Raw genomic sequence first — 14,138 nt, forward strand, 5'->3', positions numbered from 1 at the left:
AAGGAGAAGTGTGTGCTGGACTTGGCCCTTCTTTTGCCCCTTTAACCTGAATACTCCTGTGGTCTGGTTTTATACAATATGGGGTCCAACAGCATGTGCCGAGGGGCTGAGTTAACCAGCAGTCATGAATGTTTGCTAAATAAAAGTTAAGAGTAATACAGGAACCTGAGGAAAATGGAGAAAATGTGGCAGTATGTTGGTTTTTAAGAATAATTTTAACCAGGGTATCATGACACACGTATACTGAGGCTGCTCCCCTGCCAGGGGTCATGTATCGTTCTGAGTCAATCCTTACCTTGTAGTCACCTCACTGACTGATAGGCACAGTGTCAGGAAGGGCTCCCTGGTCAGCATTGAGACAGTATGCTTCCTCTTTCACGGTCTGTAACACGGTCCTCATGAAACAGAACCGCCTCCTGCATGTGTCTGCTCTGTAGGAGCCTCAGAAGTCTTTCCCCTGACCTTCACCTTGGAGGAGACCAACTCTCTTCACTCTTCCTTCTCTTTCAGGTAGTTTGACCTTCCAGGAGCCCTTACACCCTCTCCGTACTAGGGTTTTCAGTGGCATCCTCATCCCATTGCTGCCATCATATGCTTACCCAAAAATGCTAGATGAACAGTGCCCAATAGTACATTTTTAAAAATTTATCTATTAGGGAGAGAAATCACAAGCCATGGGGAGGAGCAGAGGCAGAAGGAGAAGCAGACTCCCCACTGAGCAGGGAACCCGATGTGGGGCTCGATCCCAGGACCCCAGGACCCAGCCCGAGCAAAAGGCAGACAGACGCTTTTAACTGACTGAGCCACCCAGGCTCCCCAATAATATGTTTATATAGCACTTAAAAATGATTACATACAGGTGATCAGATGAATTCCTTGACACTTTCCTTAAAGCGGCGTTTTCCTGGATGAGATATTTAAGTTCTTATTTTATGAGATTCTTTAGATGTATGGCCCTGATTTTATTTTTTTCCTTTCATCAGTTTACTTTTGTGTCCCGAAAACGTTACATGAGGTATTCTTATGTGTCTAGTCTTAAAAAAATAAAGACAGGAATCAGGTAAACCAGAGACTTCGGGGAACAGGCTGCAGTCTGATGCCTCGAACCTTCTCCTGTCTGCCAGTCGGGCTGAATCATTCTGACCCAGCAGATCACAAAATCTAGAAGTTGCCCTGCAATCACAGATGGTTCTTGGGAAGTGCCTGGAGCAGCGAAGAGACAAGTTACTCTTTTTTTTTTTTTTTAAAGATTTATTTATTTATTTATTTGACAGAGAGAGAGAGAGAGAGAGAGATCACAAGTAGACAGAGAGGCAGGCAGAGAGAGAGGGGGAAGCAGGCTCCCTGCTGAGCAGAGAGCCCGATTCGGGGCTCAATCCCAGGACCCTGGGATCATGACCTGAGTTGAAGGCAGAGGCTTTAACCCACTGAGCCACCCAGGCGCCCCGAGACAAGTTACTCTTGTCAGTTTAAGCACAACCAGTTCTTCCCAGAGCTGTCCGGGAGTACTTGAGGCATATACAGGGCTGGTTTCAGGCCCAGGACGTGGAGTTCACAGAAAAATAAACACTCGACTGAAGTCACCACTCAAGTACATTATATCCGCTAATAAATGGGCATGTTCTCGTCAAGCCCGGAGTGGGCAATTTGATTCTTATAAAGGGCTTTTGGGCTTCCTCTTTTTGGATGCTTTGCCTTTTAAAATAGCCATAAAATATCCTTAAAATCTCATTGCCTCCAGTCGGGTCCTGGCTGTTGCTTGCTCTGTAATGACAACCAAAGACGCTGCCCTCATTCAAGACTCCCTTGCTGGCTTGGTTTCCCATTCCAGCTTCAATTATATGTTGAATTTTCTCAAGTGGAATGTTTAATGATCCTTCTGAACAGACTGTTTATGCTGAATGGAGCTCTTCAGAGAGCATTTGGGCCTCCCTTTCTCGGCTGCTTTTTGCCGGTGCACTCAGCTCACAGTTTTTGACTGAATGTGTGAATTTTATCCTCCCAGCAGGCAGAACACTAGAACTAAACTGTCCTCCCACTCCCTGAAAGGCTGCTGAACTCACTGTCTGTGAGCTGATGGGCAAGCCAGGCATCCGGGCAGCACACGGGGAGACAGGAGCCCCCCAAATCAGCAACTTGTCTCTTGGTTCCTTTGCTCCCTGGACAGCTCAAGGTTTGGAATTGGTAGAGTTACTGAGAGTTACTGGAATTGGTAGAGCATCTTACCGACTTAAGACTTCACGTTGTTAGATTTTCCTCCTTTACGCCAATTGGTGGAGATGGAAAGCTTTGAAAATTTACTTATTTTTTAAGGTACGTGTTGGGATTAGATTAGATTTGGCTGCAAATAACAGAGATCCAAAATAACAGGGGCTTAAAAAGAGATACAAGATTATTTGTTCCTTGTTTAATGACAATGACACTAGCTAACATTTAGACGACGCTGCTTTTGTGCCAGGTTCGGTTGTCAGCACCTTTGTGTATTAACTTACCAGTAGTATGTTACCACCTTAGCAGAGGAGGCATTGAGCACCAAAGTAAAGTCCTTTGCCTGAAGCCCCATACCTAGTGAGTGACAGCCAGGGTCTGAGTCTGGCCCCCAAGTCTATACTCAGCCCCATACTGTTCTGCCTGACAAAAAACCCACAGGCTGCCAGGGCTGGTCCTCGCTCTTTCTTCCTCGTTACCCTTCCCAGTTTTTTTTTTCTTTCCACTGAAGTGTTCCGGAATTCTAGAGTGCCCAAGTTGGCAAAGATTCCTCAAATTCTTACAGAGCCCTGGATGTTCATTTGGGAAATGTGTGTGGGAGTAGCATGAGGGATTTTTGTCTGGAGCCTTTCTTGTGGATTTCACAGTTTTCTTATAACCTCTTCTTTCATAAAGAGGGGGTTGCTGCCTAAGACAGTGGGTTGGAGCAGCCGTAGTCACTCAAGGAAATAGCACTGTCTTCACACACTGCTGACCCGACCCTGGAGAGTGGGCTGGTGGAACATGTGGGTCAGACTTGTCTGTGGTAGTGGGAGTTGGAGGTGCCCAGGAGTCCATCCCTGGGTTGGGGTGGGGTGGATACGTAAAGTGGTGGAGGCATGTGTGGAACAAGGAACCTCGGGTATGCACAGCCCCACGGGAACATCTCAGAAATGTAATACAGAAGCAAAGAGAAAAAGGAAGATTCTGAACTGGGACTTAGAGCTCAGCGATATTTATCTAAATTCATAGTATGTATATGGCACACAGTAAGTGTTGAAGTAAGCGGGGAAAGATATTTCTTGGAAGGTTTTTGTTTTTAATGTGATTTCTCTAGTGGACCTTTATATATTATCTGAAGTCTTAGTTTCTGCAAGCTTAGTGTTAGTTTACAAAATCCTTATTGGTGATAAAAGGCAGGTGTAGTCAATGGTAGTGAACCCTTTTTTCCTGAAATAATGTGCATTTTTTTTACTGACTGTAAAAATTATGCTTATTATAGAAATTTTGAAAAGTCTAGTAAAGCTTAAAGAAAATAAAAATCTTTTATTCCTACTACCTAGGGAATAAACACTGTAAGCCTTGTGATGTATTTTGTCCTTCCTCTGTGCTTATATAAGCACACATAAATATTGTATGTACAGTAGTTGAGAGTTGAGAGTATACCATAAATAATTTTGTATCTTGCTCTTTTCCCTTAAAACTGTGACTTTCCTGTGTCATTACAAATTCTAAATAAACTTCACCTAAAAGAAATTGTATTGTACCTACTATGTGCTAGGCACCACTGTTAGCACTTGGCATGGATTAACTGTGGCCACACTTTGAGTCAGACTTTTAGGTTGTTTCTAGCATTATAGCTTTTCTGACAAAGCACCCCACCCTCCCCAGAAGGGTTTTTCTAGCCCCTGATGTCCATTAAAAAAATGCTGTTTATACAGGATGAAAATCTGAGAACTTTACACATTGTCCCAAGGGGGTTCAGTCATAGGTCTTAGTAATAATTCTCGTAAATGAAAAGGGCTAGATTCTGAATACATTTTGTCAGATGTTTGTGTCTCTGCAGCACCAGGGACTGCAATGAATGTTCTGTTTTCAAAATAGGGCTCTGGGTCTAAGGAGAAAAGCTGCTTTTGTCACAGAACTCAAGCCTGAGCATTTTCACATGTGGCCTTGGCCGGGCACACAGGGCCTGTGGGTTGAGGTGGCCCATCCTGTCAGGCAAGAGAGCCTTTCTTAGTACTTCCACTTCTGTGGCAGGACGGGAACCTCCCACGGCCTTTTCCTTCTTCAGGGTTCTAGAAGACTCTTGATGTCCCCACTTAGATCTCTGACCAGAGAGACTACCTCTCACTATCGTTAGTGTGGGGTTTCCATGAGAAGCTAATAGATGCTCTTCTTTACAAGAGGTCCCATGGCTAAAGAAGCCTGGAAAGTGTTGGATAAATAGGTTTAAACCAATTTACTTAATGTAGAATTTGTTATAACTCCTCATGTCCTTCTGTATGCTATGATCTTTGGGAATCTCCATGATGAAGATATGTGAAACACCATTTCTCAACCATATTTGTCTGTGGAACCCCCTTGTTTTGGAGTATCCTATCGTTTTGATATTTTATGGAATCCCATTTAAGAACTACCAACTTGGTGAAATTAAATCCCAGAAGCCCCCCCAGGTTTGGGCCATCTGCTGTCATGCACTCATCTTCACTTCTGAGTGGTGAGACAGTAGGTCTGCCTTGTCAGAATATGGAGATTTGGTCTTTGAAATGAACCACAGGGGCCATCTGGTTCCCAGCGTTCTCACTATGTATACAAGTGTGAGTATGCCAGACAGCTTACTGAATTTCTGAAATCAAAGAATTTTTCCAGACCATCTCCAAGGGTCTGGGTATAGCTCATTGAACATGAGGCCTGAAATGCCTTTTTCTAAAACTGAATGAACAAATGCAAAAGAGAAAAGTATGTTGGACCCAGTGGGATTGGTGTGAGAAGTGGCCTGTTCCATGCTGTAATGATGTTCTCAAGAACTTTCCTGGAACATGCTTGCCCACCTGACCAGGGGAGGAGGAGGTCAGGCCCTTGTTCCTGGGCATCAGGTTAGCCTAGCTCTCCCTTGGCCTTAAGGACCCCGTTGAAGATACTAGACTCTGTCTTTCCCCATTGTTTAGAGAAGACCTCTGGACTTCTTCACCTTTTGTTTTATAGAAGAAGATGTGGAGAACTTTGATGTGACCAATTTGTCTCAGGACATGCTTCGAAGCATTGAAGCTGACAGCTTTTGGTGCATGAGCAAGCTGCTAGATGGGATCCAGGTGAGCTGGATCTGCCCTTGTGAGTGGCTTGGGTCCAGGGGCTCCCACAAGCCTTCGAGTACCTTCTTACCCTTCTGTAGCAGGCAGGGTCGCCCATCCAGGATGGCTCTTCCTTGTTTCGGTCCATCCATCTTCACCTCTTTTTTAGCTTTACAGCTTTCAAAAGGCAGTGGCCTAGCATCCCCTGGAGTCTGAGGAAGTCTCTGTGTTCCCCTGGCTTTGTCCTCAGAGTGTGCCGCTCCTTTCTACTCTACACCCCAAGCCAGGTGGTGTGCCCCATATTGCAAGGCTCTGTCAGGCTCTCCCCACACCCTGCTGTTCTGTTGATTCCTTTGTTCCTCAGAACACTGGTAGCAGCTTTGGAAAAACCGCCTGTGCTTTTCAAACGTGTTTCAATGAACTTGAGAATGGTAGCACGCTTTGGAGTCGCTGTTCATCCTGGCCTCTCTGTCATTTGCAGGATAACTACACCTTTGCACAACCAGGGATCCAGAAGAAGGTCAAGGCGCTGGAAGAGCTTGTCAGCCGGATTGATGGTAGGTTGGGGGAGGGGGAGCTCTCTGGCAGTAGCACAGTATGATTCTGACACAAGCCAGGGTGCTGGGGGCCTCTCCTCAGCACCCTGCCTTGCCACGAGCCTCCCCAACTCTGCCGTTGGCGGCACTGCATTCTTCTGCATCTCGGTGGGAAGGGGAGGGAAAAGCTTGCTGGCACCTCAAGTTCTTTCTCCTTTGTTTCCTGTCACCAGGTTTTGTCAATTCTCTCTCAGCATCTTCCTTCACATTCACTTCCCCCCGCCTTTTCCCCCCTTAACCAACCCCTCTTTTTTCTTTCCAAATTCACCCTTACTTCTCCATTTCCCTAGCCACAGCTCTGGTCCAGCATGCCTGGATTTCTGAAGCTTCCTTCTAGAAGAACTTGCCTCCACATTCTTTCCTCTTCCAAACCTTCTGCCACACAACTGCATCATTCAAAAGCACTGTCCTCGTCTTGTCTCTCCCTTGCTCGGAACCCTCCTGTGGCTCCCCATTGCTTTCATTTAGCAGCAAGCCTGTAGTCCAACCTTGTCCTTGACATGGTGACATCACTTAGGACTCCTAGGCCTGCTGTATGGTCTTTAAGTCTGGCTGATATCTCAGCAGGCCTTTTCCACAGCTCCCCATGACCTGTTTGAGCTGAGTGGGGAGCAGGGAGGGAGACATAGCACTTTCTGAAGCAGGGTGTCTTTGAGGAGCAGGAGCCTCACAGTAATTCCTTGGCTCTGGCTTGGGATCACACACTCTAGAGCTAAAAGCCAACTTGGGAAGTCCTGATGAAATTGAGACCCAGCAAGAGACCTCAGAATTAAGTTTCATAAAGATAGCCTAGAACCTCACATCGAGATCTTCTGCTAAGTGGGCTCTGTAGCACCAGCCAAGTTGTAAAGCTTTTTTAGGATTCCACCAGATACTACACAACTAAGAAATGTCATTCCTGGCTTTTTATCTGAATTTTGTGCTTCACCAGAGCAATGTCCCCCACCCCCAACCCCATCAAAAACTGTGTATCTTTCTGTCTTCCCCAGCTTCTCTTTTCCCGAAAACCTTCCCTGATTTGTTCCAGTTTCCTTTTATGACTTAGGATCTCAGTCTTCCTGTCTTGTTTGCTGATTTGCAGTTATTTCCAACACATTGTCTATAGGATGTTTTTTCCTCTTTGTCTCATTGCCCTGACCCAGCCATTAGCCCCAGTGCAGGGCCCACATCCAGCTCTCCTGCATCCCTCCTCCCAGGTTGCAGAGGGCAGAGGTTGCAGTTTCTGCCACCGTCTGCCCTCTCCTTGTTTTTTCTGCCCTCTCAAATACCTGATCAGTAAAGGCGTAGTACTTGAGGATAGGGGATTTATAAATGTATATGTCTTTATTGTTTCACTGAATTATAGAAGTAATACGCATTAGAAAAATTAAAACAATTTGGAAAAACACAAAATAAAAAATAAACATCCTCCCCCTTCCTTAAATTCTGTTCCCCAGAAATAACCACTGCTATTAGTTATTCCTTCAAAAAATTATATTACATATTTACCACATGCCAGGTGCTGTTGTAAGCACTTTGGTTTTCTCATTTTGTCCTCCCCCAAACCTTCAGAGGTATGAATGATTATCTGCATTTTATAGATTAGGAAACCGAGAAGGATAATAATTAAAAAAAAAATGCTGTTGAGCACTGTTGAAAGGGCTGTCACGAGAATAGGGATCGGTTGGTTTGGGGTTGTTCTAGCGCGCTGCACAGACACCGAGGGTGGGAGTCAGGAAGAGCTAGTTTCTACTGAACACAGCGAAGCACCTGCTGGTTAATCACTTAATACATCAATGGGAGAGGCTGCCCTTGAGGGAGTCAGTGAACGTCTTTCTCTGGCAGTGTTTAAGTCTCCTCTGGCTGCCATCTGTAGGGCTACTGAGGAGGAAGTCCTCCCTGGTGGGAGGAGGAGGATGGCCAAGGTGACCCCCATGGTTCTTTTCCATTCTGTCTTCTCCTCTCAGGAGTTATTAGGGTCAAGCAGCCAAGTGGACCTCACGGCTGCCGCTTTCTGGTGAGAGCAGGCCTGTGAGGGAAGAGAGGTACCTAGAATATGGGTGTTGAAATGGTCTCGCTGTGTGTGGGGCTGCGCTAACCAGGCAGCATGGCTGTGAGACGGTGGTAGCAAACATAGGGATGGTCCGATGTCATTCTGGCCCCTCCGTGTCTGGTGCCCCCAGGAGGAGCGGGGAGAGAGATATGAAAACTGCCTTTGTGTTGTGACCCTCTCAGGGTCCAGTCCCCTAGGCTGAGCCCTTGGGGCCAACAACGCTTGCTGTTTCAGAGCAGGTACATAATCACTTCAGGAGGTACGAGGTCGAATACCTACAGTTTGCCTTCCGCTGGATGAACAACCTGCTCATGCGGGAGCTTCCCCTTCGCTGCACCATCCGCCTGTGGGACACGTACCAGGTATGAAGGGGCCCCAGCCTGCTCCGCACCAGGCTGTGCCCGGGGCACCCCACTCCCTACCCTGCTGGCCTGTCCTGCTCGGGGGTTCTCCCACCGCCTCCTGCTTCTGTGTCGGCCTCAGTCTCGTGGGCAGGGCCGCTGCAGGATCTGCTCGGGCCTCTGTGTGTGTCCAGCCATGAAAGGAGTGCTGGGCCGCAGCAGGATCGGAACCGAGAGGCCCAGAGCCAGCCCCTTGTCAGGCCTTGGAGACCTAACTCTTCTTTCCCTTCCCAGTCTGAACCAGAAGGGTTCTCCCACTTCCATCTCTACGTGTGTGCAGCCTTCTTGATCAAGTGGAGAAAAGAGATCTTGGATGAGGAGGACTTCCAGGTGAGTGGCCAGGAGCCCAGCCTGGGCCAGGATGAGCATCAGAGTGGGAGTTACCCCGTCCGTGGGGCTGCACAGATAGACGGGGCCACGGCAGGTACGTGGCTGGGAAGAGGGAAGCAGACAGGCTGCTCAGAAGAGTCTGCCGCTCCTGGTGGGCAGAATGGCCCCAGAGTTCTTCAGTGTACGAAAGGGTCTTAGGGCCAGAAACGCTGCAGAGCATGTGGACAGGATGTTTTATTCATTCATTGACAAGCATTTGCTGAATGCCTGCTGTGTGCTAGGCACTACTGAAGGCATAGGATGTACTGGGAAGTAAGTCAGAGATCTCTATTCCCACAGAGCTTATATGCTAGCTGGGAAGAGACTTAACAATAAACAAGAACATAGTAAATTAAACAAATTGTTAAGTGATTTTTTTTTTTGAAGTAGAGCAGGATAAAGAGATTATTAGGGGGTAGGGAATGGACAGTTTACAGTTTCAAAACAAGTAGGATAGGCTCACTGAGAAGGTGATGTTTGAGCCAAGGCTCGGGGATGGTGAAAGAGTGAGTCATGGACATCTGGGGCAAGAGTGTCCAGGCAGAGGGAATAGCCAGCGCAAAGGCCTGAAGACAACGGTGTGACTGGCTACTTCTGGAATCACAGTGGTGGCCAGTGTGGCCTGGAGCACAGGGGTCCAGACAAAGAAGAGGAAAAGGTGAAGCCAGAGAAGTCACAAGGGATCCAGATCACAGAGGACTTCAGAGCCACTGTAAAGTTGGGCTTTTACTCTGAGTGGATGGAGAGCCCTAAGAAGGCCTTAAGCAGGGAGGGACATGATCTGACTTAAATTTTCGAAGGATCACTCTGGCTTCTACGGAGACAGTAGGTATGGACACAGGTGGAAGCAGGGAGACCACCCAGGAGGCTGCTAGAATCCTCCAGGGGAGACATGAGGGTGGCTTGGGCCTGCACAGTGGCAGTGAGATGTGACAAGAGGGCAGACGGTGGGCATATATTTTGCAAATAGAGCCAATGGGATTTCCTGATGAACTGGGTATAGCGCAGGACAGAAAGGTACGAGTCCGGATGACTGAGTTCATGAGAAGGCTATAGGAGGAGCAGGTTTAGGGAGGACTTCCAGGAGTTCAGTTTTGGGTATGTCAGATTTGCAATGCCATGAGACACCCAAATGGAGAGCTAGGTAGGCAAATCTTAACGAGCCTGGAGCTCAAAAGAGAGAGGTCTGGGCGGGATATGTATGTTGAGGGGCCTTTGGCTAGATGGTCCTTTTTAAAAAATATATATATATTTTATTTATCCATTTGACAGAGATCACAAGTGGGCAGAGAGGCAGGCAGAGAGAGAGGAGGAAGCAGGCTCCCTGCTGAGCAGAGAGCCCGATGTGGGGCTCGATCCCAGGACCCTGGGATCATGACCTGAGCTGAAGGCAGAGGCTTTAACCCACTGAGCCACCCACACACCCCTGGCTAGATGGTCCTTAAGGCCAGGACAGTAAATGAACCCCCTAAAGAGGTGGGTGTGGACAGAGGAGAGAAGAGGTCTGGCCTGACCCTGGCACACCTTCTCGAGGAGCCCAAGGGGGCGGCCAGGGAGAGTGGGGCAGCGTCCTGGAAGCCTGGGCTGGGGATGTGAAGAAGACTGAGGGTGTGTGTCAGGTGGTAGAAAGCTAGTCCACTGCTCCAGGAGGCCCAGGGAAGGGGAATGGGGACTTGGGGATCGTGGAGACGGACTGCGAGGCTCTGCCGTCTGCAGGGACAGGCCTGGAGCTGCTCACAGTTGTTCTCGCTGGGGGCAGCTGGGGGCTTTTCTTTCTCTGCTTTGCACATTTATGAATGGAAGGGTTTCCTTTTTCTTTCTTTTTTAATGGGCATATGTATCTTTTAAAAGCAGCGGGGGAAGAGCCAAGGAAGGTCGAATGTTCTCCGGAGTTCTAGCTAATAACGTAGGTGTTCTCAAGAGCAGCAGCAGCTCCCCGTGACCCTGAGCTGTGCGTCTCTGTAATTGGCGTGAAGTGGTTGAAGAACAGAAGTCTGTTCAGCGGGTGGATGGAAAGACAGGCCCCAACTTGCCCAAGTTAGGACTTCAGAAGGAAAAGGGGAGGGTAGGCTCCTGGGAGTGGACACCAGCTGAGGTGAGGGGGCCACAGGCCGCTGTCGAAAAGCCACGGCTTCTGCCACCCAGTAACATAGGTGACGTCCTAGGATAAATGAGCACCAGGGGCTGGAATGGCCGTGTGCTGGGGTAAGCGATCAATTTTGATAATGTGCTTGAGGTGGAGCAGGATATCGAGGGCATGAAGTCTAATTTAGTTATCAGGAGCCAGGCACAGAGGGCCTTGTCACGGGTGATAGACGTGCTTCCCAGATTAGCTCAGAGAGGTGGAGGTGATTCCTGGAATGGCTTTTAGCAATTCCCAGTATTGGCAGAGCGCAGGACCATAATAGTCGATGCCTTTAAAACTACATTAGACATAGAGATATTCTTCTTTACTGGGTCACATATTCGATTATCTGCCAGATTTGAGGTCCTTTCGCAATAACCCACAGAATGACCCTGAGGATTTGTGCCTGCTGCTGTGTCAAGACCTCAGTTGGTCTACTCGACTAGTGTCACCTCTTTCCTTATAGAAGGGGCAGTTAAACTGGATAATCTGCAGGGTTCCTCCTAACCCCACCGTTCCACAATTTTATGGCTCAGAAAAGAAAACACATGCCTGGCCGTGTTAAAATAGGCAGGCAGTGTCCTTTAGGAGACAGAAGCATGGTGCAGTCGGGGGAGCAGGGCACAGGAGCTTCGTGGGAGATCGTGAGAGGCTGCCAGTGAGCTCTGCGGAGGAGGAGGGCAGGTTCAGCCTGACTGCTAACTGGCCCCTGGAATGAAGTCACCGCAGCAGGAGCTCTGGAAATGAATGCCGGGATCCCAGGAAGGCAGACTGACCCAGCCTGGATGAGAGAAGTTTTAGGGCTAAAAGCTGCGGTGACTTGGCACACCCTGGGTGGCTCAGTCAGTTGGGTGTCCAACTCGTGGTTTTGGCCCAGGTCATGATCCCAGGGTCCTGGGGCTCAGTGGGGACTCTGCTTGAGATTCTCTCTTTCCCGCTGCCCCTCCCCTTGCTCACTTGCTTTCTTTCAAATAAATAAATCTTTTTTTTTTTTAAGATATTATTTATTTATATGACAGAGCACAAGCAAGGGGAAAAGGAGAGGGAGAAGCAGGCTCCCTGCTGAGCAAGGAAACCAGTTACGGACTTGATCCCAGGATGTGGGGATCATGACCTGAGCTGAAGATGCTTAACCAACTGAGTTACCCAGGTGCCCCAATAGATATTAAAAAAAAACAGAAACAAACAAAAAAAAACTGCAGCAACCTGAAATAAAACCAGGTGAAGTCATTACAGATATGAAAGTTAGAGTTGTGGCAGTTTCTGACTAGCTATTTGTCTCCCTTAAAGAGCAGGGAGGATGGGGCCCCTGTAAGGGGCAGCCAGTGGGGGAGTGTCAGGGAGAGGCAGAGACCCTCCTTCTAAAGGTGGGGACTCCGTAGAATAGTACAGTGGGTAAGCCACAGTCTGTGGAGCCAGAATGCCTGGGGTCAAATCCCAGCTCTGCCACCTCTCTAGGTGTACAAACTTAAGCAAATAACTTGGCTCTCTATGCCTCAGTTTTCTAACCTGTGAAATGGGGATAAGAGTACCCACCTCCTAGGGCTATTACGAGGCTTGAACAATTAATACATGTGACGTGGTTAGAATGGTGTACCTGGCCCATAGCCTCAGAACAGGGCACTTACTATCACTACTGTTGTTGCTCCCTGAAATGTACTCAGTGAAGTGAAGACCAAGCCTTAAGAACCCACGTCTGAGTGGAATGTAACATACCTGAGTAAACCATGCTAGGCTAATCCTGGGTGAAACTGCCAAGCTGGATGAAAAAAAAGCCTGGAGAGGGGATGTCCGAGGGCACAGGGGCAAAGAACAGTGTCACAGCTGTGGCAGAAGCCCCCAGTAGGAAGAGCACCTGCTTCTCCTCGACTGAGCACATCTGGGCTCATGTTGCCTGGGAGAGGGGACCAAGGTGACAAGAGGATCACTCGCAGATGGTTCCTTCCTGGGACCTCTGAGCAGGGGAACCTGAGACCTCTGTGTGCGTGCACAGGTACCGGAGGGGCAGAATGGCCTGACTTCTGAGCCTGGGGGTCCCCCCCCTTTTTTTTTTTTTTAAAGATTTTATTTATTTATTTGTTAGGCAGAGAGAGCACAAGCAGGTGGAAGGCAGGGGGAGAAGCAGGCTCCCTATGGAGCAGGGAGCCCAACGTAGGACTCCATCCCAGGACCCTGGGGTCATGAACTGAGCCAAAGGCAGATGCTTAACTACTGAGCCACCCAGGTGCTCAAGATCTATGGGCTTCTTGTAATGAGACCTTCTAACAGAGCTAGGAGTATGGGGGTGGTGGTGCTCAGCAGTTCTGGCCCTCAGCCTGGGCTGGTATAATGGAATAATGATGAAATGTTGGGGTGAAGTTTTATGGCATTGGTTTTATGGGTCAAAATGGTCAGATACTGGCAATGTCATAAGGTTCAATCTAATAATAACTAAATCATAGCACTTTTAGTGTTCCAAGCACTAATCTAAATGCTTATTTCTGTTCATTTAATCCTTGCAATAGTCCCAGAAGGTAGGTCATAACTACCCGCCCCCATTTTACAAATGAGCAAACTGAGTCCCAGTGAGATTAAGTAACTAGCCCAAGTTCACCTAGGGGGTCAGTGGTAGACACCCAGAATCCATGCCACACACATGCATTGTGCTCTCCGGCCTTGGGGCCTGGCCAGGTACCTTCTGGGGCTCTTGAGCTGAATTCATACAGTAGCTACTCAAGGATCCCAGGCAAGGATCCGCCACGCCCTCTCCCCCTTCCCAAGTTTCTCCCCCTTCCCACAGTCACCCTCTTCTTCCTCCTCTCAGGGTTTCCTCTACCCTGCACCACTCCTCACCTTTCATTTTCGATCCCTCTCAGGCTTTCTTCTCACAAAGTAAATGTTTAACAAAAAATTGGTTGTTTTAAGACTGAGAAACAAGTGCTCCAAGATCCTCCTTTTGATTTACTATTCTGGCTCCTGGGTTTTTGTCCTTCTACTGCCAGAAGGACCTGGGACCTCCTCATTCCTTTTCAAGCCCTCCCTCCCAGGGCTCAGAACCACCCACACTCCTCTCTGTGGGAAGGTGGGGCCTGAATGACCACCAGCCCTGAAGGCAACAGAGTTCTGGGCACAGGCCCAAGTTGCTGGAGCAGAGGGTGTGGGCTTCTATCTGTGAAGTCCTGGAGCCCCGCCCAGGCCCGGAGAGAGCTGTCAGACTAGAGTCACCAGTGCTGGTGGGGCTGAATGTCAGCCTCAGGAGGGGCTGGCGAGGAGGGACTCCCCTGAAACCAGGTTTTTAAAAAAAAGTGGTTTCTCTCTTTCACTTTGAAATAATTTTATGCTTAATGTTGCAGAAATAGTCGAGTTCCCCAATAG

The 14,138-nt window shown here is 48.4% G+C and overlaps 1 protein-coding gene across 1 annotated transcript in view; it reads left to right on the top strand.

The window, feature by feature from the left end:
* TBC1D22B (TBC1 domain family member 22B) overlaps window positions 1–14,138 on the top strand; it is a 75,016-nt gene that overhangs the window by 45,437 nt on the left and 15,441 nt on the right. The window contains exons 9-12 of the mRNA XM_080805718.1: window positions 5,176–5,282; window positions 5,743–5,818; window positions 8,124–8,251; window positions 8,525–8,620. Of these exons, the coding sequence (XP_080661844.1) occupies window positions 5,176–5,282; window positions 5,743–5,818; window positions 8,124–8,251; window positions 8,525–8,620 (407 nt within the window). The remainder of the gene's footprint in view (window positions 1–5,175; window positions 5,283–5,742; window positions 5,819–8,123; window positions 8,252–8,524; window positions 8,621–14,138) is intronic.

Source organism: Martes martes (genome assembly GCF_963455335.1).
Source record: "Martes martes genome assembly, chromosome: 6".
Lineage (NCBI taxonomy): Eukaryota > Metazoa > Chordata > Mammalia > Carnivora > Mustelidae > Martes > Martes martes.